The following is a 26,468-nucleotide window of genomic DNA, read 5'->3' on the forward strand; positions in this document are numbered from 1 at the left end:
TGCAAGTGCAGTTTTGTATCTGATAGCAGTGTGCAGGCTATTTCCGGACCAATTTTCTTGGGAAAAAAATATGCATGCATTGAAAACAGGTAAATGTTTTTTCGGCCTAACACAGGCCGAAAGAAAAAGAAAAAAAAAGTTTTGGCAGGAAATTATGTCCTCAATGCATTCAGTCCCCTGGCACAGTCAAAACGCTCCAGCCACTGCAGTGAGGTTACCATCTGGATCAGGCACGTTCATGCCGACTAGTCAAGTTCAGATTGTCCAGTAGCGCCAAGTTTCAGGATTGAAATAATGAATATTTTGGCCTATAAAATTGTATAGTTCCTGGCTAAGGCCTTAATCTTGGATCAAATTAAATAAAAAATTGAACTATCCAGTGTAGAATTAATGAAAGTCTACTGTAGTAGTAATAGCCTTTCAATACTTACCTATCTCTGTGTATGTATAGCTTATGGGAGACATTTGGCACGGCACAAGAGGGTAGTTTATGATGATGCCATAAAAAAAAAGAAGTATTGTGTTTGGTACACAAATGCACTAAAAAACGATTTCCACCTTTTCAAACTTATCTTGTCCCAAAACTATAATCGTAATTTATCATGCGTGCCTTTCCTTTAACCACTGCACAACCTCATACTTCCAGGTCACAAACGACATGCACGTTATCAGCGTGGCATAGCATTCTTGACAGGGAAGCAGTGAGCACAGAGAACTGAAGAAAGTAAGTGCAAGTCAGACAGATGACGATTATTGTTTGGGGACAAAATATGACCCAAAGGGTGTAAACTTTTGTTAGAGTGCAGCACATGAAATAATAGCACTGATCTCTTTGCCCCGTGCATATTGGCAGCCTTACGCCGTATTCAGAAATGCAACTTAGCTTGAAGCCCGTGCTTCACTTTATTTAAAGGACGCCTGGCGCAAACCTGCCCAGGTCACTCATTGCGTTTGCTTCGGTACGTTCACAATAGGTGTCACTTAAACCAAGTCAAGCACGGACTTGAAGCGAAGTTGCATTTCTGAATACGGGGGTTAGTGTTTTACAAGGTGTAACAATTGTGACAGTAGAGACATGCACATAAGTGTTCAAGTAAAAGGATGTTACATCAATGGTTTATTATGAAAGAAGCATAAAGGCCCCCACAAAATTGAAGTTCTACTTTCTCATACTTTAATGCAACTAGTGTTACAAAACTAGTGAACTTCTATCATTAAAATCTAAGACAGTGGTCCTTCAGTGGAGGATGAAACCTCGAAAGATCATAAACAAGCATCACACTGATTCCATAGTATAAAATGAAATTTATGACCATGTGTTGCCATTGTACATTCCACAGTAGCAAAAATAAATAGCCCAGGAAATGTCCGACTCAAACAAATCTCCAAGTGGAATGGCAGCTCCAACTCGTCATTAAAATAGTTCAAATCAAAACAACCAATTAGAAAAAAAAGAAGTCACTGTCAGTCTATATTGTAGCCATAGCTGTCACATCAAGGATACATCAAAAACCACATGCAAAAACATGGCGTCCATGGGCCTGCTTCAGAAATGGGATACAGCTGAGTTCCTATACAACGAACGCCCCTACAATAAAATGACCGGTATAAAGAAGGAATAATTCTGTCCCAGTTCTATTATGAGCTGTGCGGTGCACACGACCTTTACAATGAAGTGACCTGTATAACGAATTATTTCGGAGGCCCCAAGCACTTCGCTATAAAGGCGTTCGACTGTGTCTACAAGCTAACTGACAAAAGTCAGTGTTGGCATTTAAAGGCATGGTGTCATTGCTATACTATACAGGACTAGCATAAACGATCTCCTCAGTATCCTAGCCTACACAGATGCACACACGGACGCCCACTTGGGGTTGGTGCTTAGCCTCCTAATGGAACTTAGTTTGTGTCGGAGAGATTGTCTTCCTACCTATATACATATTTGAGCACCTACATATATGTTAGTGAGTACAAGATGCTGCCAAAATCTGGGAGATCATTTTGTGCAAGACCTGTCTATATGGCAAGAACAAAACAAATTGCACAAACTAATATTAAAACGATGGCAAGCATGTGGTGAACTGCACTGTACATGCGACGGGTGAGAACAATTAAAAAAAAAAAATAGTCAATAAACATCACAGCAAAATGCATACCACATATCACTATATAAGCACGAGACAAAAGTTGGAACAGTGAAGAATCATAAAATGAATGAGCCAACAATGCAATTTCATAGCAAGTTATGACAGTGTCACGCAGAACTTGCTCTTCCAGGCATAAGTCCAATTCACAAATTCCATTACATTTCTAACAAAGGCATTACGTTTAAGAAACAGAGTGCATCAAAGTATGTGAATTAGCTGGCACTTGGCAGCCTCAATTAAGAGCTACCAACTGATTAACAAATACAAAAAAAAGTCTGCTGACTGTTTAATGTATGGCCATTCACTATTCACTAACTAGAACAACTTACATGGCTTTCAGCTTCATAAAGCTTTAACCCAACTCTGATCTCCCCATTCACTTAGAATGTAAGCACAGAAATTCTCTCATTAGTGCCTACAGATTTGAATAGAGCTTTTTGTTGTTTAAAATAAAGTGTTTCAAGCCCAGTGAATGTATGTTGTCAACCTTTTATCAAAATTGCAAGTCACAAGAAATGAAGATGTTGCAATGTCACATTTACAACTCTAATAGAAACTGAAGTTTTGTGAAGTACATTAGAGTGATGCTAAATTGGACAAAACAGACAAAATTGAACGTTAAATTACATTATGCACGAATTGTTGCCATGTTACGTGAATTATACAGTATCCCTATCATAAAATATGAGTATGTTGCAGAGCAAGATGCCAATACCATCTGTTTTAAACACTGAAAAAGGTGCAATTTACAGAAATTTAATGCCTGTTTAGCTGCTCAGCCACACAGTTCTCAAGCTTTACACTTCCTGCTTAATATATCCACAAAAGATTGGGAACCGAACACGAATTGACCTTCCTGTAATCACCAGAGTAAAAATTATTGTTTTAAATACAGCATATTTCATTCAAATAAATGCAGTGTTAGCCCAAAGACAGCGTCTCTATGCTTCCCAAGAATGAAAAAAAAAAATCTGAGTAGGACTCCACCTGAAGCTTTCATGTAAAGAAACGGGGGCTGGCTGCCGGCCAGACATTGTGACTGCGTAAAAAATGGCAATCTGCGGCAGTATGGCAGTACACTTGTGAACACTAGTGCATAAATTCTAATGGCAGCTATGATCAACACTAGCAGCACTGCCATCATCACAGTCACCAACACAAAAGGTTCACCGTAACTTATGGTTAATGTCCCACCGGTCTTCACCACAAATAAACAAGAATCAAAGCACCAGCGTGCCTTCCCTAGTTTTCTGATTTTCACTAAAAGCATCATTGCCTCCAAGGAAGGCTATCTTGTCACCGGTAACATACCTATTAGCACCGCCCTTTGCACAACCTGTATGCTCATCAAAATTTCTGTCATCACAGAGGCATCCCATCTATTATACAAGAAGAAAGCTGCGCAAAGCTCTCACTGACTGCTCATTGGTTGATGCTAGCTTCATGCATTCACTGCTCTCTGTAGTACGAGCAAGTCATGTAGAAGCCTTTTTTAGTGATTACCTCCCATATTGTATTTAAGCTATACAATTGAACCCAGCGACATTCTTTGTTCGACCACAGCTAATTACTTTAGAATGGATTGAAGTCTCCAGCAACAATCTTTGTTCGACCACAGTTGATCACTTCAAGTCTCCATCTTCCTGTGAACCTCCCTTGTTTGGAATCCACTTTAAAGAACCATGGTCCTACAAATGATTCTACCCTGTGCTGAATTTAGTGTACAATGGGTGAACACAACGAGGCATTTGACATCCTAGAATTAGCTACAGCTTATAAAACAGATAAGTGTTCACTTCTTCGAGAATAAAACAAAATTAGGCAAGTATGACTGGAACTGATGGGTGCGTAACACTGTATATCACACTGCAAAAGCCCAGCAACTGTGCTGGAGCAAACATTACATCGCCTACATGCATCTGCAAATGAATTACTTAGCTGTTACTCGAGCACTTTATAAAACTAATGAGCAATCAGACAGACTATGTTGATGATCTCATATAGAGCAAACACAACAGTGAACTCACTAGCTATACATGCGCCACAAATAGAACCACATTAGCACTTAACAACTAAATGATGTCTCATAAACATGGCTTAAGTATACAAACCCATATCGGGGTCATGCCCCAGTAAACAAGCAATGTGGAACAATGTTTTTCATAACATGTAATATACCATGAATATGTCGATATCATTTCGAGCTAACACAACACAACCCACTGGCTATGCACATACTGAAAATAAAACCACTTTAGCACTTCACAACTCTTTGTCTCCTCATAAACTTGGCTTAGGTGTACTAACTGATTTCACAGTCATGCTTCAGTAAGCAGGCAAATGACACAATCTTCTCACCAACATGTACTATCAACGTAACTTCAAATGCGAGCAAATCAGGACAGACTAGAACATGCACTCTAATGTCTACGTTCACCTGCACACAGAATAATGACGTCACCTGTTCTCCGAATGCATTGCTAAGGGAATCAACATTTAGCAAATGCACCTACAGAAATACAACAGTGCTCATTCATGTTATCATGCACGAAACCTGCTCTAGAATACTTTAGCCTGTTCGCATTCCAATTTACGCTGATGGTAAGTTACACCGAGGTCCTGCCTCAACATTGTTGCAGCCAGCCTTAGATGTCCATTGGCACTGCGGCGATGCATATGAATCTCACTTCAGAACACAAGTCCTCAAGGCAGCCAGGCAGCTGCTGAATTCGCCGTGAAAGACTGACGATCTTCCACTCATCATGTGCCTCTTGATATCACCAAGGGTGCATGTGCTGACGGCAGCTCTGGTGTTGGCATCATGTCACTCAGTTCCTCCACCCTAACGTAGCTGCAAGTGTTCACGGATTCTTTCTTCTCAACACCTACTGTTCCACATTTTGTGAAAAGGGACAGAGTGGAAGCAACGGTGGAGAGGGGAGGGGGGGGGCGACAGATTTTGCCATGGGAATGGTATGCAAGTAAGAGAAAGAGGTTGCAAAGTTTAAGGAAAGCAAGCGCAACAGGCAATTCCATTTGAATATAGATATGAGAAAGGTCAGGACGAGAGGCAATAAGAAGAAAGGGTAAAGGGTAAGGGAGAAGGGGAACAAAACAAAAAGAGAGAGAACAAAATACAAATTAGCTTCTGTTGTGCCACTCTGGGCTATGAGACTAACAACGATTTCTAAAGCCTTCAATGGTAACAGAATGCAGTAGGCTTCCTTTAAGATCAGCATAAAGACAGTCTTTGAAATCTATTGATCCTACCAAAAGTTCAAGTTAAAGTGCAGCGACTCTATGGGAAACCAAGAAAGGCAAGAAATAAATAAACAAGGCACCCCAACTGTCCAGCTTTATCGCACAATTTATCTCAACAGTGTTCATCCTAATGCAGGTCTACCATACTCTAATAGCAATATTTATTAGACACCCTATCTATTACTAAGGCAGGACACCCCGATTTGAGCACAAGGCATTTATAATCAGCTGATGTAAGGCTGACTAAGCGTAACTGTGTTGACATGCTCTAATCACTACAGAATTGCAAGGGATAGAAGAGAAAGTTATGCATGGTGTAAAATAATTTCAAGCTGATGGACAGGTACTTCAGCCAGACAAGGAAGGAGATATCCTGTGCCGTTTTCTCTTACTAGAAATCCAAATACAACAAAAGCACCAGACAATGACCACCCACAAGCAACAAATGGTGTATTCAGATTTTGTTAAGATTCACAAGCCTTACCATCAAGTTCTAGGCCAGGCGGACAACATTTCAGATTACGAGTGGCTACAGTAACAAGGTTAGCCAGATCATTCCCATGCGAGTGCAGATTGCTCAAAAACAAAAATAATTAATATGTGATAAAATAGCGATACAGTTCGAAGCCTCATCAAATAGCAGCAATTCTAGTTAATGACCTAACTGAATAGCATGATATTTGATTCACTATTTAAAGTTCTCAAACACTTGCACATCGCTGCAGGGTGCACAGTTGTCGTCGAAACTGACGGGTGCGAATTTTAAAAACAAAAAAGCTCAAGTTCCACTCAGTTCAAGCAAACAGCTTCTGAATAAATGAAATACTGTGCTGGTTGCACGTAGCATTTCCGACCCTACCGTTAAATTCCAGGTTATGTGATTGCGGATGTTGAGCTTTCTTGCAGATACCTGGCTTACAATTAATTATGCTGACAGTCATTGAGTTTCTCACTATATTATCAAGAGGGAAATCTGGCACTGCTAGTTGCGCTGTGGTATGCATGGGAATGCCGGTACATTGTGACTTCGGATTGGCATCGTTCCTGGAGAGCCAGAACGCCTTGAAGACGCGCCTGGCTAGCACCGTTCAGTCTGTCACAATGATTAATTTCCTGCTGAAACAGCACGTAAAAAGCTGTTTTAGCTTTATTATTACACAAAAACATGTTTGATTTAATTTTGAGGACTTATTATTGGATGTACAGTCATATGAAATGTAAAAAGTATCAGCTGGCCGCTAAAGTTGGAGGACAGAGGACAAGATTCTCGCTCGCTTTGGAACAACTTGACATCTGTTCTTGCTTTTCTTCGGTTGATTCTGCATTGAAGGTGAGTAAACTTTATTGAGAGGTGTAATATGGGTGAATGAAAGCCATTTATGTAGATTTTATTTTAAGAACGCAGTATTTGTGTAGCTATATCCACGTTTTAGACGAAGCCTCGTACAACACCAGCCAACACATGCCTCGCAGACACATATCCCATCATTCCCATGACGGCACAGCGCCCTTTAAGAAACTCGCATAGACGGTGGCGCCAGATTACCCTTCTAGGTATAATAGTGAGAAACTCTATGGCTGACAGTAGTACGTGTATATCAACGGCTTTGGACACAGACGGTGTGCCACTTACATTGACACCGCCGCTTTGGGGGCAGGACGAGGAAGAGCGAGAGGCCGACCAGAGCGTGCCATGCACTATGCACGTAGGCGTAATTGCGGCGTGTCTCAAATCCCAGATACAGCGCCGCACCTACAACGCCCAGTGCAGCAGCAGGTGCCAGGCTTATCAGCCAGAAGCGCGGATGCGGGAAGCAGCTCCTTCGGGTGGCACACTGCCTAACCTGCAGAGACACGCAATCAAAACACGCATTAGAGAGCTTGCTACTGGTCATTGGTGCGAATCTGTGAGAATGTGTGTTGAATTTCACGTCCAAATCATGATGCCAATGATGTCAGTGTGACGTAATGGGTGTCTGACCAGGTTGCCTTTGTGCAGGTGGAGTCCATTTAACCAGATTTACTTTTAAATGAAATCCAACACTTTTTATTTGTAAACAATTACCTAATCCCAAGTCCAAAAATTATGCAGTGACTGAGATCTGGCAATAGAATTTGAAGGTTGCATCGTGTCTCATTCTTCACATTTTACCTGATTTCAGGATTACGAAGTCTCTGTTAACGATAGGACTAGCCTATTTCAATTTCCAGAAGTGCGATCTATCAATCTAACTAAAGTGAATAGTATTTCTCCTTGGCGTGTGCTACAAGAAAATAAAGTAGTGTTCTTCAACTTACCCAGGAGCCAAACACAAGTGTCAAGCCCAGGCCAGCCGGCAAAGCAATGACAAGGAATCCTGTGCGATCATTCTCAACAGCGATGGCGATGCACAGGGTGCCAAACGTCGACACCAGGGTGCGCAGTGGCATTGAGACCTCAGCCAGGCAGAGCAATGTGACCCAGAGCGACACCACAGCTGTGAGGAAGTCACAATACTGCAGCACGCTTGGCCTCAGCACGCAGATGGGTGACAGGTCCGCGTCGCAGGCATGGTATAACTGCACGCAGGTAACACAGGACAATAGAGCCAAAATACAGTGAGGTGGCATGCCTCTCTGCACTAAGAGTGTGGCTGGCCAAATAGGACGCTGAAACTAATCACGGAGCCCACACAGTTCCACCGCGACAGCAGTTAAAAGCTGCATGTTATGCAAAAAGAGCAGACGGCTACGTGACTACATTGACACTTCTCTTTTGCTTTGAACATCCTTCTTAACAAAGTACCTTTCAAAAACTTGGCCAATCGTGCCTTCCGAGAAAATTTGCACCAGTAGATTTAGCCAAAAATTTTTTTTTTTTACCTGCTCATAATGTTACAGCAATGCTGCCACATCTTTGTGACATCTCACTTCGCAGCTTGTCTACAGCTCTTCAACCATGGCACAATCTGGTTGCTAAGGAAGCATCAGCACTGAGCAGAAAAAAATTGCAAAGGATATGACAAATTTAACAGCATGTAGTGCTTTAATTGGTAGATCTGTTTACTTCTGAAGGTTGATGCCGCATTATTTTAATTGTCTTAATGCTCACCGCAGAGGCACACATGGTGGTGAGGTAGACCAGGCCCTCGAGGAAGTGGCGTCGGTAGAAGGCCAGCGCCACGGCAGGCACGAAGAACAGGTTGCTGAGTGTCAGCAGCAGCAGTTCGGTCAACATGTGCGAGTAGTGGCGGGCTTCCCGGTCGTCAGTACACCCCCAGCCACGGTAGCCTGTAATGGAGGACACACACTTTGAACCTGTAGCACAAATGGACAGATATGGCCACAAATACATTTATACCTCGACATAACGAAGTCGGTAAAATTGGCAATTCGCTTCGTTATATAGAAATTCCGACTTTTATGCAAATAAGTACAGAAATTTTCCAAATTATCGAACAATCGAAAAAAAAAAACATTTAAAAGAAAAAAAAAAGTCATTTTGCTGAATTTGTGAGTCAGCGATGAAAGATGCAGTTTCATGCCGTGTCGACAATATCTTCACATCCGCTGTACAAAGCAAAGCCAGCCATGCTTTCTCGAGTCCACTCCGCTTCTTAGACTGTACTAGAATAAGGTTGAGTGGGACGAGCGGCTGGGACGGCACATGCTTTGCAGAGAGGCATCTGACGACGAAAAATACTCAGGCAGCACTGCGATCCAAGTGGATTGGGCCGCATCAAGGATGCGCTATTGGAAACTGCGGGCAATACTGCTCAGTGGGGTCGTTTGTACTACTTCTTGTGCTGGTATTTGCGATTGGACCGCTCAAATGGTATTCCTAATTACACATGACATGGATTTATGTCTTAACTCTTACGAATAAATGCCTTTTTTTTTTTTTTTTTACTTTGCACGGTGATTGCACGCGCATTCAGGCCGCAGTGTCGGCTTTCATTCTATGTTACTGTAGTTCCCTCAAAAAATATTTCGCTTGTTTTTCAAGCAGCATGTATCTTGTGTATATATGTGCATATAGTTTTCCATCAGTAGGTCTTGCGAAATGCAGATGGAAAAGCGTATGTAACCTGCTGCTTGCCACTTTAAGCAAATAAAACATATCTTCCCTATCCGGAGCACGGTTCACATATTTCTGTGAAGTGTTCTTACAGAATAAAAAACAAAAAAACAAACGCCATCTTGGCACGATCACTCTTTGCGCACGCGGCAGATTACCTCTAAAGCATTGTGCGCAGGCTGCATATGCGCTCAGTCGGACTGACAGCCATGCTAAGACATGGCCGTGCTGGAAAAGAAGGCATGCGGCAACCTGCCCCTCTTGCTCCTGCGGGAAGACAGCAGCACTCATGAAGCCACACCCTCGCACACTTTCACTCGCACTAAAAGCATACAGCCCGCGGGGCACAATAGGATCTTATTGCACTTGGAATTCATACGGAACATGACGCTGCTTTGTTTCAATGGTTGCTCTCAGTCGCTTATAATTCAACCACTTCACCATCTGCTACCGGGGAAGTTTCCATTTATTGTCTCGATATTCCTTTGAGGCAACAGTGAAATGTGATTATATTGAAATTGTGTATAAACACACTTTGTTATACAGTCAAAGCTCATTAATTCGGCCCCCGTTAATTCGGAAATTCGGATAATTCGGCCTGCTGATTCCCTCCCTTCAAAAATGTACATATGTCTATGGCAGCGAACTCTCGTTAAATCGGCACGAAATTACGCATGCACCGCTTAATTCGGACTGGAGACAGGCCAAGACCGGCGCTGAAGTGAGTTTTTGGAGTTTTGGAGCGCAGAAATCAGTACACTGGCACGTATACACTAGTGGCAAAACGTGCGCGGCGCGCCACCGGCACGTTTTGGCGCGATCCCTCCCGCGGCAAGGAAAACCTGTTTCGCGGCTGCTTTCGCGGAGCGCGTCTTGCCGCCGCCGGCGCGCCGCGCGTCTACGTGCCATACCGGATCGGAAACCACCCTCCATTACGAAACCGAAAACGTACGAGGGGTCGCTGCTAGTTCAAGGTGAATTTTTGGAGCACGCATCGCTACTGTCATCACTTCGAGAGAGAGAATGAGAACGACGCAAATGCGCATTCTACGACGTCCTTTGTTCTGTGTGCGTGCGCGCGTCGTGTTGCTGTTGTGGTACTGTTGTGTTGCGCTCCGCTGTGATGGCGACGCCTGCTAAGCGAGCTAAGTACGTGGCCAAGGACTTGGGGACTAAGATAGAAATTCTGAAGGCGCTGGATGAAGGCATCTCCCGTGAAGAGGTGATGCGCCGCTTTGACGTGAAGAGAAGCACCCTGGGAACTTACGTGAAAAATAAGGTGCAAATCTTGGAAGCTTTCCAGAACGACAAGTTTCATGCAGCTCGCAAGCGTATGCGAACTGCAGCACACCCTCAGTTGGAAGATGCGTTGTTGAAATGGATTGGTGCCGCACAAGATGCGCAGCTCCCACTAAGTGGACCATAGATCTGCGCGCAAGCAGAAACCTATGCCCTCCGCATGAACATTGATACATTCAAAGCGTCCGAGGGCTGGCTTGCGCGCTTTAAGGAAAGACATGGCTTGGTATTCAAGACCGTGTGCGGAGAGAGAGGTGCGGTGGATGAAAAAGTGGTCACGGACTGGCAGAACGGCGAACTTCAGGAACACATCGCAGCCTACAACCCCAACGACGTTTTCAACGCAGACGTGACAGCTTTATTTTTTAAAGCGCTGCCAGACAAGACAATTACTTTGAAGGGGGACCCTTGCACTGGTGGAAAGAGGAGTAAGGAGCGTGTCACTGTGCTGTTAGGCGCAAACATGACGGGCACGGAGCGCCTTCGTCTTCTCGTCATTGGAAAGGCGCGCAAACCAAGATGTTTTTCGAACATCAAGCGCCTACCAGTCGACTACCATGCAAATAGGAAGGCCTGGATGCCTTCAGGAGTATTTCGCTCCTGGCTGCAAGGGCTCGACCGCCAGTTCAGCGCCAAAAAACGTAAGGTGCTGCTAGTTATAGACAACTGCAGCGCGCACTGCAGCGTTTCTGATCTCCAGGCGATCAGAATTGTGTTCCTGCCGCCGAACACGACCGCCGCCCTACAGCCTATGGATCAAGGCATCATCCAGTACGTGAAGAAAAAATACAGAAGACAAGTTTTGGAGCGTATGCTTTTGTGCATGGATAGAAAAGTGCCCTACAATGTGACGCTCCTGAGCGCAATCCACATTTTGGCACACGTGTGGGCTAACACGCCGGCAGCAGTAGTGGCGAACTGCTTCAGACACAGTGGATTTGGGCAACTGGAGTCGTCTGAAAGCCAGGAGGTCGCGGCGCCTGACGAGGATGAAGAAGATAGAGCACTTGTAGCCCTGCTTCCTTCCGAAGTACAGCTCGACGACTACTTTGGCATCGATGACGGTGTTACTGTAGCCGGTCAGTTAACCGATGCGGAAATCATCGAGGAGATGTCCAACGAAGATAGCCCTCGCGAAGAGCTTCCGGCACGGCGAACCACCAAAGAAGCTGCGGATGCCCTCACTGTTTTGGAGGAATTTTGCCTCGATGCTCCGTGTAACACGCTTGCACTGGACGGATTGGTGCATGTGCGAAAAGTCGTCCTTGCCACCCAGCTTTCGACGAAAAAGCAAACAACCATCACGGACTTCTTTACGAAGTGAAGGTATGGAATAAAAACCTTGTTCAGATGGAGATTTTGTTGTCCATGCGATAATTCGGCATTCGGATAATTCGGACATTTTTTTTACTCCCTCGAGATCCGAAATAACGAGGTTTCACTGTATTGAGGTTCTAAATACATGGTGTTCTACGGACAAGAAGTTATGAAACTTTAAATATTTTGTTATATCGAGAATTTCGTTATATTGAAATTCATTATGTCGAGGTATAACTGTACACGGTGATTTAACGGAATGTTATTCTTATGGTCTCGCCTATTTGCCGTACGCTGCCAAGCAGTAGCTTACCAGATGTGCAGTAGCAGCTGCTGAAGATCATCCCTCCACTGATGTACTGAAAGCAGCGACCAAAGAGACCGCACTTGTTGTTCAGGCAGGCTGTGGAGTTGATGGTGAGTTCCACTTGCATCAATTCCATCTCGCAAGGAACCCAGTTTGGCTCACTGCAAATGCGTAGAATGCAGCGCACATTACAGACACGCGAGCACTGATATGAAAAGTAAAGGAATGAATTCTGCTAGGTGGTGCTCATTCATTTTGTAATGCGCTGAGTGAAACTGACTACGGCTACAACCACGCAAGGACAAACCAGACAGGACGAGAAGGCATAGTCAGTTTCAATCAGCACATTAAAACATGACTGACACAATAAAAATACTCATGGCCTCAAGATGATAAAATACTAAAATTTGGTAAAATATAGGATAATATGCTTCATTCTTCAACACATGTTGTCGTTCCTTGAATTAGGAGATGCACCAACAATGTTCTACGAAATACGTTGCAAAGAGGCACTCTGCCCGATCACAGAATGGTCTGCCAAAAATAAACAGAACTGCCCGTGAAGACTTTTGCTGCTGTTGATAAGACTGGTCTCTTCCACACGCATCTTCTTATTCACTCGCACCAAGTGCTTAATATCGGATGTTGCACAACAAATATTGTAAAAGTTGGGCAAGTATGACATCAGCTTATATCTGTCCTGCTATGCCGGTCCACCTTAGGAGGCAACAGAAATTTGCGCAATGCGCAAATATGAAAACCATGAATACAAATTGAATACAGTAAAACCTCGATAATTCGAAGGTCGCCGGACCGCGAAAATTCTTCGAATTAAGCGGATTTTCGAATTAACCGAAATGAATAAAAAAAAAAGAAAACAAGCAAGAACTTGCCGCAAAAAGAAATCACCTTTATTTTCCATGTCCGAGAAAAATTACTCAATGTAATCACCGATGCGGGATTACTTGGCGCGCTGGTTCGCCGCCCCTAGTGTCATGCTCTCCAGCTGGCTCAAAAAACGTAGCATACAAATATCACCCGCACTGCACTCAACAAAGTTGCGGACGATGTTCACGGAATCGATAACTGCCGCGAAAGCGGGCGTGGTGGTGCTTCACTCCAAAAATTTGGACTTGCTGGATATTCCGGACTTCAAAAATGCACCATCAGGGTTCCCATTGAGTTCATGCATTTTCGCACCCAATTTTTCGGACGAATTGAGACCCTAAAGTTCGATTTTGCGGACTAAATCGCTCTTTCCTAGCCGCGCTACCCAATCTTGGAGGCCGCCATGTTGGATTTTGCACTGGCTTGAATTCCAGTGACTCGCTGTATAGCCTCCAAGATTAGAACGCGCGCAATCCTCCAGTCTCGGAGGCCATGCCATCGTTGTAACCATTTATTGCGGGATTTTTTTTTGGGGGGGGGGGGGGGGGGGACAGCAATTATATGGACACTTCAAGCGGATTTTCGCCGTCGGCGTCGCCGCCCTGAGGATCCATACAAAGTCCAAGGGCGATAAAATCATCGCCGCGCGCCCGCCGTATGGGGCTCTTGCCTTGCCCAGGGGGCGCTGCAAAAATGGTGCTAAAAAGCGCCCTCAATCCGAAACTGGGTAGTACCAAGCTCGGTCGTCTGCTTCGGGAAGCACGTTTACAATATGGACTCGCCACTTTCGGTTGTGTTGTACCACGGGTTGCAGCGAATATCGGGCGCCGAAGATTTTTCCATGGGTGGCATGCTGCGTAAAGGCAAGAAATTATGCAACGCCGAATACGTGTACGCCGTTCAAGAAATAAGCGGCGAAGTTTTAGCGCGGTGTCAATCGCAAGTGAAGCGAGTCACGCACGTGTGAAGTTGAACTTAGGTAAGGTTTGCACGCTGCTAGATTCAGGCGCACAAACGCGAGGAAATGCTTTCTATAAATGAATTCACAGCAGCGATAAGCAGACATGTGTACGGAACTGCTCGAGCGCACGACGGTACGCGCCGCGACGGCAGCGGTCTTTCAGCATGCCGCGGTGTACGAACTGCTCGAGCGCACGATCGTACGCGCCGCGACGGCAGCGGTCTTTCGACATGCCGCGAAACGGCGGGCCTCCTGCAATCTTTCTTGACTGCATGCCGCTAGACAAGTAATTATGCCTGCGCTGTAGTAGCGGCCATGTGTCCCTCTAGCAATTGATAAATAACTGATGCAATGCATATAATTTCGCAGTAACGTACGTACGTGCGAATCACGCTGCAGCGCGAGCTCGTGCGCTGCTCGCTTGATGTAGCTTTTAATGACAGCGCTCGAACAACGATGTGCTGTAATCAATACTACCTTGCTGTGCTGCCTCAGCGTGTTGGCTTGAGGTCAAGGATGAGCACATTCAACTCTCTAACCTGTGCTGCTCGTAGTGGGGTAGTGAATTGTCACCGAATCAGCCCGACCATTTGTGGTCATTTGCACACACCTGGTCACTTCACCACTTCGCACCGGTCGAATTGGCAATTTTCGCTGTGGCCGGGTCTCGAATCGTGAATCACCAGCCATGCCTGCTGCTATGTCGGTCTTCCATTTCGCTTAGCCATGGGCCATGGCGCGACGAACTGCATGCAGTTATCCAGCGCGCCCGACGCTCCACTTCGTGAGGCCTTGAAGGAAAACGGTAGAATCTGATGTTGGGATTCAGGCCTTCTTGTTCATGGCAGCCCACGACGCAGCAGTAACGACGGTGACGTTTTTTCGAGGTTGAGCTAGGTCTCTCCCGATCGGCGTCGCCGATGTCTTCTGCTTCCAGCATTACGTCCCACGGCACACGGAGAGTCCGTTTTCGTATAACTATAGGCTGCGGCCAGCTCGCAGCCTGGTCGCCATGGTCTGTGAGAAGTGACGAGCCTTTTCGCACTCGAAACAGGGCAGAAAAAAGTGCGAATCATTGCAAAACGCGGGCTAGAAACGTGCTTCGCCACAGGCAGGGCTCAATACTATCCAAGCTGGTACTACCCAGATGACGCTTTTCGCCGCCACCAGGCACCGCTACTATACCTCAAACTCCAGCGCAAGCCGCCCATGTGCGAGTGACAGCGCGCGGGGGACGCGCGCTTTCATGGAGAGCGAATGCACGGCGGAGGCGACTTCCTCCCTCGTGGGAAAGGCAGCGGGGGGGGGGGGGGGGGGGGGGCGACTTCTACTCTTCTACTTAACTGCGTACTTAGCGCCGGAGCGGTTTCTAGCGCGCAGCGTATCTTGAAAGCGATCTCCAGACGGCTCTGCCCTTTCGTATGGGCTGTGCTCTCGCCGCTCGCAGCGATAGACCGCACGAACCTTCGCTCGCTGTGAGCTGCGGCGGCCGCGCTCGCTCGTGCGCGCTGACACCACGCGTGTTATTTCAGTGAGTTTTTTTGTTTTTTTCTCTCAAGTTTCGGTTGCTATTTTGAACGTGGCGTGTACACCGAGCAGGTGTCTCGGAGACCCATGTCTCAGTGATCGGTGCTACCTCCTGTACCTTCGCGAGAGCTAAGCGGTGCGAAGCTCGTTTCTTGGATCTCCATGGCGAACTCCGTTGGCGGAGATCGCCAACGCGGTGGCGTTCGTGTCGACTGTACACGGAGACGTCATTGCTGCGCAAATCCAAGCAAGTCGATCCTCTCCAAGCGTAGTATGAGGCAGGGCATTATTAAAGATTTTTTTTTAAAGCCGCACTAATGACTTTTTTTTTTCGGCCGAACGAGTTTTCCGGACTATTTTTCAGTCCCCACGAGCTCGGAAAATCGGTTGGCGACTGTACGGAGCGCCCTAACCTAACCGCCGCACGTTGCTACTAGCCGGAAACTTCGAATTATCCGAATAGAGCCGCGCGGGCCATTCAAATTATCCGGTAGAATTTGCATTGAGAATGACGGGACCGCTCAAATTCTTCGAATTAACCGAAATTTCGAATTAACCGAGTTCGAATTATCGAGGTTTTACTGTACTTCTGTTTAAAGTTGAAGTTGACTTGATAATTTGATATTCCACTTCTTCAACTATTTTACTGTTGCCAAATACATGCGGTTATTATGGGTGCTGAAGACTACTGGCTACAGAAAGAGCACATGCATAGAGTCCACTGGTTACCATTAACTATGGTGACCTTTCACCTTTTGTTATTTTACCAATTAAGCTACCAAACTGAACAAACTTTCAAACAGCATTGAATCTGTTATTCTTTTCTGCCACATACTCTCACCATATTTCTTTTTCTGCCTTTAAAAGCAAGAAAATGTTCACTATTTGATTTAATATTTGATGCTCACATTTTTCTAATATTGATTATCAATTTGATTTTCAAAACTTATTATTCCAACACTGTTAAGGTGTATGTTGTAAGCCCAACGTCAAGCTCAGACTTACCTGGAATTGCCACTGTCATCGAGATAGCATAGTGGCAACAGGCCCAGGAACCAGAGCCCAAACTCTGGAAATGGAACGTGCAGCTCTGCCCTGGAGTGGTCATCACTGCTGGTGTTCACTTGGAACTCATTGCCCCACTCCCATGACTTTTGGTCCTCCTTGAGCAGAGGTCGCGACCCATATGCCAACACTGCTCGCAGGCTCACGTTGGTTGGCGTGTGCTCGTCCTGCGTTTAGTGTGCGCACAATTTAGAACTGCACCCTTCGCACACAGAATTCTTGTAAATAACAGTGAGAGCATAGGCATCACTGCTATCCAATGAACTATTGTTTAGTTTTTCAGATAAAACATTGAAAATGTCAAACTTTAGCATCATTTAAAGTGCTTAACCCTTTGTGGACAGGTGTTGCTTACAGGCAACGCAGCAGAAAAATATTTTTTCTTGCTGCGTTTCGGTTTAGAGTACGGAGTTTTTGGTTAAATGTCTTCAGCGAACACTTAATGACAGGCAGCAAGCATCATTTCTTCTATTAGAGCAGGAACAGAAAACAAGGAAGAAGTTTGGCGTGCGACTCGCTTTCTTTTGAAAGCCCGATCAGTGGACAAAGACCTAAGCAGAATCCCTGGATGCGGTAGTATCACAGGTAATGTACAGCAGGAGCAAAGTGCCCCTCTGTCTTACATTCAACAAGAACAGCCTGTACAAGTTGCACACGAAGCCATATGTGGCTTGAGGTGAAGCTCACTTCCAGTTCTGCCTGGTGTTGCCTACCTATTGCTGAAAATGTTTCCGCAAAATATCTAAAATCTTTATTCTCAATGTAGTCAACATATTTTGATGAAAAATAAACATTTCTTCAGGTATTTTTACAAAGGACAAGACAGGACGCTACAAAGTATAGCCACACGTAGAGTTGGACGTAAATATCTACTGTGTACAGTGGAATCTCATTGATACGATCTTCACAGGAACCGGAAAATAAAGCGTATCATCCGAAAATCGTATCATCAAATGTATTATCCAACCAAATGGTATTATCAGGAAAAGAAAAAGAAACGTATTATCGCGAAAAACGTACTATGCAGAATCGTATGAACGAGGTTCCACTGTATAGGAAAAAAAATATATATATTTTTTTCTGACCTTTCCTGGGCTGATGAGATGCAAATTAATCGACAGCGTTCCACCAGAGTCTAAGACTGGAAACACTCGGAATGTGATGAGCGTTGGCTCATGCAGGCTCACGTTAAAGCCAGACGTGAAATTGGACTCGTCCGGGCCAGGATCCAATCGGTAGCCGTACTCGAATGTCCCGGGCATGTTGACATGCTGGTGGAACAACACAGACAATAAACTTTCAAAAAAGTGTCCAACTGCAGACTAGACCTTCTATGTACACCTGACCATAAAAGTTTCAAAACACGAATGCGTAAAAAGATTTCTTTCTTTCTTTGTGGACAGGCATTCACAAACTGGATTTCATGTCTGTCAGTAGCAAAAGCAATGACTAAATTCAGCCTTCTTGTTCAAGTACTTTCTTGTGAGGCTACACTTCACATGCCCTCAGAGAGCCACGGTATTTGTTTTAAATTAAAGAGCAAAGAAAATTCCAACCAAAATTCATTGTAATATTAAAACCCGATGTTTCGGAGCCCGACCAGCTCCTTCTTCAGGGATGAGATGGCATGAAACGTAGAAGCGCTTAAAGTATGTGTTTCTTAACGCTTTGACAGGCACGTGGACACTTTTCGCATTTCTTGAGAATAAACAGCGGGAAGTGTTCCTGACGTTTCCACCCCTCTGTGTTCGGAAGGGTGGAAGGGCGATGGGAGAGAAGTGCACGAGGCTGGCAATGCGGAGAAGGAAGGAAAACAGCGTGCAACAGCTCGAATTTGTTTTCATTTTTCGCATTCCTTGAGAATAAGTGGCGGGAAGTGTTCCTGACGAACAACTGATGTTAGCCGACGTCTTTTGGATATGCCAGGATTCCAAAAGGAGCTGCCGACGGTGCCGTCAGGGCTAATCTAGTGGTGAAAAAGCTTGCAGTGTTCTGCCACCGCTTTGCATTCTCTGTTTAGGATGCAAAGGTCATTCTTGTGTTGAAGAATTCTTTTCGGGAAGTTTTTAGTCTCGCCAATATACGACGCGGGGCATTCTGTGCAGTTAATCTTGTACACAACGTCCTGTGCCTTTTTGACAGGACAGCGGTCTTTTGGATGAGGGAGGAGGCTTCCAACCATGGAGAAAGCTTGTGAGCAACGTTAACCCCTGCCCCTTGCAGCACACAGGTCAATGTGTCGCTGACCCCTTGAACATAAGGTATCGAGACACAGCACTGTTGCCGGGGTGGGTCAGCAGCCGCCATCTTCCTTACTTTCTTGTTTCATTGGCAGAGGGTGCGGTGAATGAGTGCCTTTGTATATTCATTCTTCTTAAGGTCACGAATTACTGTGTTCTTTTCTTCCTTCTCATTCTAGCCCCTTAACCTCCTGTCAGCTCTTTTCCAACCGTTTCAAATTTTTTTTTACATGAATGACAAGCGTACTTCAAAAAAAAAAAATTAAATTATGGGGTTTTACGTGCCAAAACCAGTTCTGATTATGAGGCACGCCGTAGTGGGGGACTCCGGAAATTTGGACCACCTGGGGTTCTTTATCCTGTAGCATCATGTAAACAGCATACGACACAGCAAACTAGCTGAGCATGGCTAACCATAACAAGACATGGACAAAATATAGAAAAAAATTAAATTATGGGGTTTTATGTGCCAAAACCACCATCTGATTATGAGGCACGCCGTAGTGGGGGACTCCAGAAATTTGGACCACCTAGGGTTCTTTAACGTGCACCTAAATCTAAGTACACGGGTGTTTTCGCATCTCGCCCCCATGGACAAAATGTAGACAAGTACAAGTGCACAAAGAGAGGGTTATTACCCTCTCTTTGCACAAAACATTAAAGCAAAAAAAAAAAAAAAATGCCCGACTGTTTTGGCACGCCATGAAGAAGTGAAAATTTCAGTGGATTGCGTGCACTCTGTGACATGCTGTTACATCTGCTTATATACATTCAATGGGTTGATGGCAAGACCGGCCTGCTAGGATGTTCAGCGTCTCTCTGCTATGCTATACAGATGACAAGGTGTCCACGTCTGTTCAGACTGCTACAGGTGAAATTGAAATTCCTCGAAGTGAAAACACTGTACATGCCTCGCAGTAACTATATGGGGGACCAAAAACCCAAAACACTTATATTGAACATTCATTCACTCATTGTAATACTAGGAAGATTTAGAAATAAGAGGCCGAAAGTTAGGGGCCACAAACCGCCGGTGTTACAAAAGAACGTAGAGAGAACACAAAAATATGCAAAGGGTCTACAATGGAGTTTGGGCTTTTCGGTACCCTAAGCCACTTGGGTGTGCCATTTATAAAACTCCCTACTCACAGACATGCCACTCTGGCTTGTTAGGACTTCCCATCAAAACAGACACGCCTCATCCTTCGTGGCTCTGCGGACACTGCAATTGCCCTAAAGTACCGTATTTACTTGCGTAATCAACCCCCCCCCCCCCCCACTTTTCCAATCAAAAAGTGTGTTTTTTCTTTTCCTCGCATAATGATCTCACCTTGAACTTGCTGTCGTGAAGCAGGAGAGACATGGTATGATTCGGCGTCTGATATGGCGTCTGGCATGTATGATTGTGTCGGACGCCAAATCGTACCGCGTGTCTCCTACTTTTATTGCCATAGCAATTACATGGACACCCCAGGCACATTTTTGCCAGTGGCGCTGATGATCGCGGCTCAATTTCCTGCGTTCCGGGTGAAGGGAGGAAAGCTCAATCTCCTGGGTAACGGGAGGAAAGCAGGGAGGAAACGCGCCATATTCTGTTGCACGCATTGCAGCGCGGGGCGACGCAACAACCGCGCATTGCACTGGTCGCGTGTGCCCTATCTTGAAAAGTGATTGGCATCGGCAGGCTCAGTCTAGGTGTGACAGTGGCTTATACCTCTGTGCGTGCTTCGTTCTTGTCGCTCAGTTTGCATTGAAGCAATACATAGCACGAAGGTCACTTCGCTCGCTGATGTTGCCACGCTTGCTCACGACAGCGAGTGTCCGCGGTCATCGAGTGCCGACACCATGCTTGTTAATTAGTGAATGTTTACAAGTTTATAAGGCCGATAAAACTACTATCCTAACTTTGTATAGCTGTCTATGCATTTGCTATTGCAATCGATGGTTCGCCTTTCGGACAAAACTGCGACTCTTTTGAGGTGGCAACAGAAAATAATCGCTCAAAATTTTACCCCGCATAACTTTGAGCATATTAAAAAAAAAAAAAGTATGTTCATTAGGTGAGTAAATACGGTATATTGTGTTGCATGACTCGACATGCAGAATGCTCACCGCAAGCTCGTGCGACGGCCAGCAGGAATCAGAAAATTTCGGCACTCGTAGATATTCCTGGAGAACCGTCCTGAGTGTGGTTGCATTGGCGCTGAGCATCTTCTCCAGCATTTCCAGGTTTTCCTTCCTCCTGCTCTTGGCGGCGGGGCTCACGTGCGCTGTCCTGCAGTCTGATTCCCACCAACACAATAGAAACAAGTGAACAAACCGCAGGCAATCCCTAAATGTAACTCGTCCTCATCCATGTACTACTTGTACAGATTTCACTGCGGAATGGCAGACATGGAAAGTACAAATACAACGTGCTCCCAGCTTTCATTGCACTGCCTCTCGTACACACACGCAAAGCTTGGCGAATAGACAGATTCCCCTAAGTGCACTACGTGTGTGAAACTTAAAGCGTAATCGAATAGCATCGCACAGGTAAACAATGCTATTTCGCAATACCAAAACTCACTTTCTGTAATGTTCCTTTGTAGAACAGTAGCGCTATTTCCCTTAACCCCACTATTATGCTAGCATTAAATTAAAACTCTACTAATGCAGCCATTCAGAAAGATTACAAGTTTGAACCAACTTTGTGCACTAAATGCTTCGCTGTGTGGGAGGTGTAAATAGCCACAATTTCTTTTTTGCTGCTATGTGGTGTCGAACCAACTGTGTTGCAAAATGTACTGTACAGTGTACTAATTATTTCTCTCACATCATTGTTTTTAAATTAAAAAAAAAAGAGTATTACAGAGCATTGTATGCTATGTCCTGCTACCTGAACATGTCTGCTCTAGTCCACAAGGCAGTAATCCTGCTGCACAAAAACATGTCTCACATATTCATACAATTTAAATTGAAATTTGGATTAAAGTGAAATCATAAAGCATGGCTTGCTTTATAAAAAGCTGACACCTTTACTGAAGTACGTAAGCAATCAGTTAAGTTCAATTACAACCAACGTACACAGTCAGCAGCAATACATTCGTATTCGTGCACAGCCTTGTCATCTTTTAAAATCATATTCACTCTTAGCTGGGACAACTGAAAAAAAAAAAAAGAAATAGATCCTACTGCCCAGCTAACTTACCATATGGGGAAAGAAGGATTTTGAACTCCACAGCATCGTCTATAGTCGGCTGGACTAGAATGTAGTTCCATGCGTCCACAGCTGGAATCATGGTGCCGCTGCAAGTTCCGTTCTCTAAACAGTCAACCGTGGTAGTCCGTCGCAACACCTCAATGTCAACTCCGTCATTTTCAGGCATGGGCGGAACCTCGGCAGTGGCACGAATAATCACCGGGCATAAGTCGGCAGTGCCGTTGCCTGCAAATTTGCACTCGGATAGGGTGAAGTCCAGGCTCCACATCTCCCGCGACGTTGCAAACCTTTGAACAGAACAAAAAAAAAAAAAAAAATGCAAGACAAAGTGCCATTTTGGGCATACAGAATATAATGATGTTTTCAGATCTCATACAAATTATGGATTCCTAGAACTAACATACTTAACACTAAACACATTGAATTCATGCCTGGTACTGCTTGAATGATCGTGGCAGAACAATTGGAGGACGCTTAAGCTTCGCTTTTAAGAGTGGAAGGCAATAGCATTCAAAAATCCCTGTTTGCTTCTCACACTTCCCGACAACTGCAGCTTAAGCAACTGTAATGGTCACCGGGAAACACTGGCGGCGACACTATGCACGAAGGCGAGCTTTCTGGTAGAAACGCGGCCTCTTGCATGGGGTGATCCCGGAGATATTTATATTGCACAGCCGCGCAAAAAAAATTGCATAATTTTCAGGTTTCCATTTCTGTTTCGCACGTTTAATATTTCAGTCTGAGAAGATTTAACATAAAAGGCATGCGCTGTGAGTGTTTTATTTCATGACAATTGTTTGAGGATTGTCATTGCCAAGAGGAATAGCTTTGCCAAGAATGCAAGACAAGGTATGAGCAACATTAATGATAGAATGGTGTGGCAATATAACCCGCATATGCCGCGTGTCACATAAGAAGGCGTGCGCATGCACTCCCAGTCACAGTGCTGCCCCACCACTCAGCCTGTGGGCGATGTAGGTCCCAGACAGCAAATAACCAACACGGTCTCCTACTCAACTACTTGGCAATGTGTAACTTACGTTACGTGTACCATGCTGAAATTACGCTACGCTACGATGATCGCTGAGTGACTGACTGACGTCGGTGCTCGACCACCACATCAGGCGCCAGCTGCCGACTGCCAACCACAAATGGACGACGCGTGGCATATACATGTACCTAAATATATACGGAGGGCCTGCATGGTTGGGGATGATTTTCTCCGCCACCCGCCGACATCACACGCAGACGCCGAATTTTCTGCGGCACGGGGCCCTTAACGCTATCGCGTTAATACGTCAGATGAATGCTATAAAAAAAGTGTCTTTGGACTGTTTAGTAGATGATGGATGGTGGGTCAGTGTCACTGTGTTTACACTGTATGCACTGCTGTACTTTTGCTGTCTAATGATGTTTCTGTTCAGTCACCTACTGCTGCTGCATCTTTTTGTTGTAAATTGTAGAATTAGTCATGAATGCTGTATTTTTTTTCCACCCATATAGGAGGGCGGGCCTACGTCATGTTTGCAATGCCAACAGCCTGCTCTCTCTCAGTGTACCAAGATTAGGTACTCGTAAACTGAAAACAATCAATCAATAAAAGACAATAATAATAGACCTGATGATTAGACGAAAGAGATTAGGCAACAAAACTGCTTTACATACTTGTATACACAAAATGCAGGTGACCACTGGCAGGAACTTGTACAGTAGCCAGTGAAATACAGTTGAGTACCTTTATAATGAAATGTATGGGTTTGTTGTAACATGCGTCACTTTCTTATAAAGACCATGCAAACTTGGTTGAAAAGACGCTAAGTTCCCAAATGAAACCCTAAGTTCCCAAATGAAACAATAGGTTTATTGAAAGAAACAAACTTTATCCACATGCAGTTAAAACTCTAAAAGATCATCTGTGCTTCTCGTTCTCTTTTTTTAATTCTTTGATTCACATGCTTATCCACTACACTGCAGTGCTTTCCAAACTGTAGAAAGTGACACCCAGGAGTGTTGTGAGGCATTTAAGAGGGCACTGCATAGCAGCACGGAACTTGGGGGAAAAAAAAAAAACAGCAAAAGCTTTAGGCAGAGTTTCAGGATTGATATGACTGAAACACTCTGGCCGAGATGCATTTCATGGTGAACTTTGTTTAATGTCACATTTGGATGCAGTGCTCATTTGCTTCGCACAGAATAAAAAAGTAGAACCTGGGCAAATTTTTTTCATTGCTTTAGCGCTTAGAGGCAGTACCATCGTTGCCCTCACTAAAAAAATAAATAATATTAATAATATTAACAAGAACAACAATAATAATAATAATAATAATAATAATAATAATAATAATAATAATAATAATAATAATAATTAAAAGGAATATACAGCTGGAGGTTACCAAGAATCAAAGTGTGAAATCAGAAAATCAGCAAGTATGGTTGACTTTTACATAAATCTGGGAAAAATTATAAAGATAGTCATTACCTGAAGGTTTGAATAAAATAATAATTTCATAAGCATATGTCCCTTTTGATCAATCTCAGGTAAAAATATCAAACACCAAATTAGCAGAAATCAAATGTAACACTGCGGACACTGCCAGCACAGGACATGAGTGAGTCAGAGCATTTCAAGGGACCATCTTTCCCACAACAGGCTTAGTTATACGCATTACGATGATGGTGATGACAGATTTGGATCTCAGTTAATCTCCTTACGGCTCGACTGTGGGCTTCAAAGCAAAACAGACAGGAAGCAGAAGAAAGGAGCTGGACGCCACTTCAGTTGACCCACCTGAAGTAGGTTGGCTTGTCGATGCGGTGTGTAGTGGCCTGGACGGGCAGGAGGTCAACAACCTCTTCCAGCAGGTATGGGGTCAGCGAGCTTGAAAGGTACACTTCACAGGGTGCAAACAGGCCCTGCATGCCCCCATCGCAGAGTCGGCACAATTAAAACAAGCACTATACTACAATAAAATTCTGCATAGTCATCTTGCAGCTTCGTGCTACCCTTGGGCAGACGACAATATTTCTCTTTTATGAAACTTCCTGAACTGATTTGCAATATACTGTGTCCCTATGATGCAAGAAAAAGTCGAATAATCTTGCATCACCCTGCGATCTGCTAGTCTCCCAGTTAGCTCATATGGTAGAGCGACCACCCGGGAAAGGTGTTTGTCCCGGGTTCGATACCTGGAGGACAAACTTTCCCTTAATTGCGAAGCTTGCTTTCCGAGCAAGCCGTACGTGGCTCCGTGCTAACTACTGCAATAGCCGAATCGCTCTGGCGTTGTACTGCTGAGCTCGAGATCACAAGTTCGACTCTTACCACAGTTCAATGGACGTGAAATGCAGAAATGCTCATTCACAGTCTTCCTTTAAGGATGACTGTACTGGCAGCCCTCCTTTTAAGTGCACATTAAAGAAATCCAGGTGGTCAAAATTAATCTGGAGTCCCCCGCTACAGCGTGCCTCAAAATCTGATCACGGCCCGTAAAACCCCAAAATTTTAGCTTGTAAAACTGTCGAATTTAGAATTTAATTTTAACTTTCTGCTACTGTTGAATGAATGATAACTTTGTATTTCTCTTTGATGGCCATCTATCATTTGCTCGCTTGTCACCTGGCCATTTGCGCGAAATAAATTCTGTAAGCAAATTCCAACTTTTGAACAAGGTGAATCTAAGCTGGCTAGTTTGTAATATGCACGAACTTGATGGACATGATGTTTTTCAACTAGGTCCCACAAGTTCCAGTTGTAGAAATTCTCACTACCAATTTGCCCATACACCAACCAATGCCAACCAAGTGCAATCTCTCTTTTTTTTTTTTTTTTGGCATATAACAGTCAATTCTGACTTAATTTTACATTTCAGTGAACTTTAGAGGCTCCAATGAGTTGATTATGGTTATCCCAAGCAAATTAAATATATTTTAGGTGAAATGTTTTCACAGAATTGTAACTATATAAATAAGGCTTAGTAAAAGTGTGCACAATGTGAAAAAATTCGTCAAAAGGAATGCTAGGCGTGGAAAGAAAAACATTGGCGAGGACATAACTTTTGCAATTTCTACAAATTGCTTTGAAATCAGGTGAAAGCGGCCCTGCAAATAATTTGCAATAACTACTTATCCAGCTGCACAGCATGACCATCTAAAAAAATTTCTAACCCCAAATTATTTCAATATTTACACATTGTATAA

At 44.4% G+C, this 26,468-nt stretch overlaps 1 protein-coding gene across 3 annotated transcripts in view; it reads right to left on the reverse strand.

Annotated features, from left to right (window-relative positions):
* LOC119433188 (transmembrane protein 8B-like) overlaps positions 1–26,468 on the reverse strand; it is a 36,161-nt gene that overhangs the window by 3,162 nt on the left and 6,531 nt on the right. The window contains exons 4-13 of one of the 3 annotated variants that reach the window (XM_037700335.2): positions 25,060–25,184; positions 22,260–22,558; positions 21,182–21,351; positions 17,915–18,100; positions 16,770–16,996; positions 12,395–12,549; positions 8,500–8,678; positions 7,707–7,967; positions 7,042–7,252; positions 1,089–5,032 (exon numbers count right to left, since the gene is read on the reverse strand). In XM_037700335.2, coding sequence (XP_037556263.1) covers positions 4,908–5,032; positions 7,042–7,252; positions 7,707–7,967; positions 8,500–8,678; positions 12,395–12,549; positions 16,770–16,996; positions 17,915–18,100; positions 21,182–21,351; positions 22,260–22,558; positions 25,060–25,184 — 1,938 coding nt within the window. In that variant the 3' untranslated portion in view covers positions 1,089–4,907. Of the gene's footprint in view, positions 1–1,088; positions 5,036–7,041; positions 7,253–7,706; positions 7,968–8,499; positions 8,679–12,394; positions 12,550–16,769; positions 16,997–17,914; positions 18,101–21,181; positions 21,352–22,259; positions 22,559–25,059; positions 25,185–26,468 lie in introns of those variants that run through there. The other 2 variants (XM_037700333.2, XM_037700334.2) reach the window with 2 other exon arrangements.

This window comes from Dermacentor silvarum, chromosome 11, assembly GCF_013339745.2.
Source record: "Dermacentor silvarum isolate Dsil-2018 chromosome 11, BIME_Dsil_1.4, whole genome shotgun sequence".
Taxonomy (NCBI): domain Eukaryota; kingdom Metazoa; phylum Arthropoda; class Arachnida; order Ixodida; family Ixodidae; genus Dermacentor; species Dermacentor silvarum.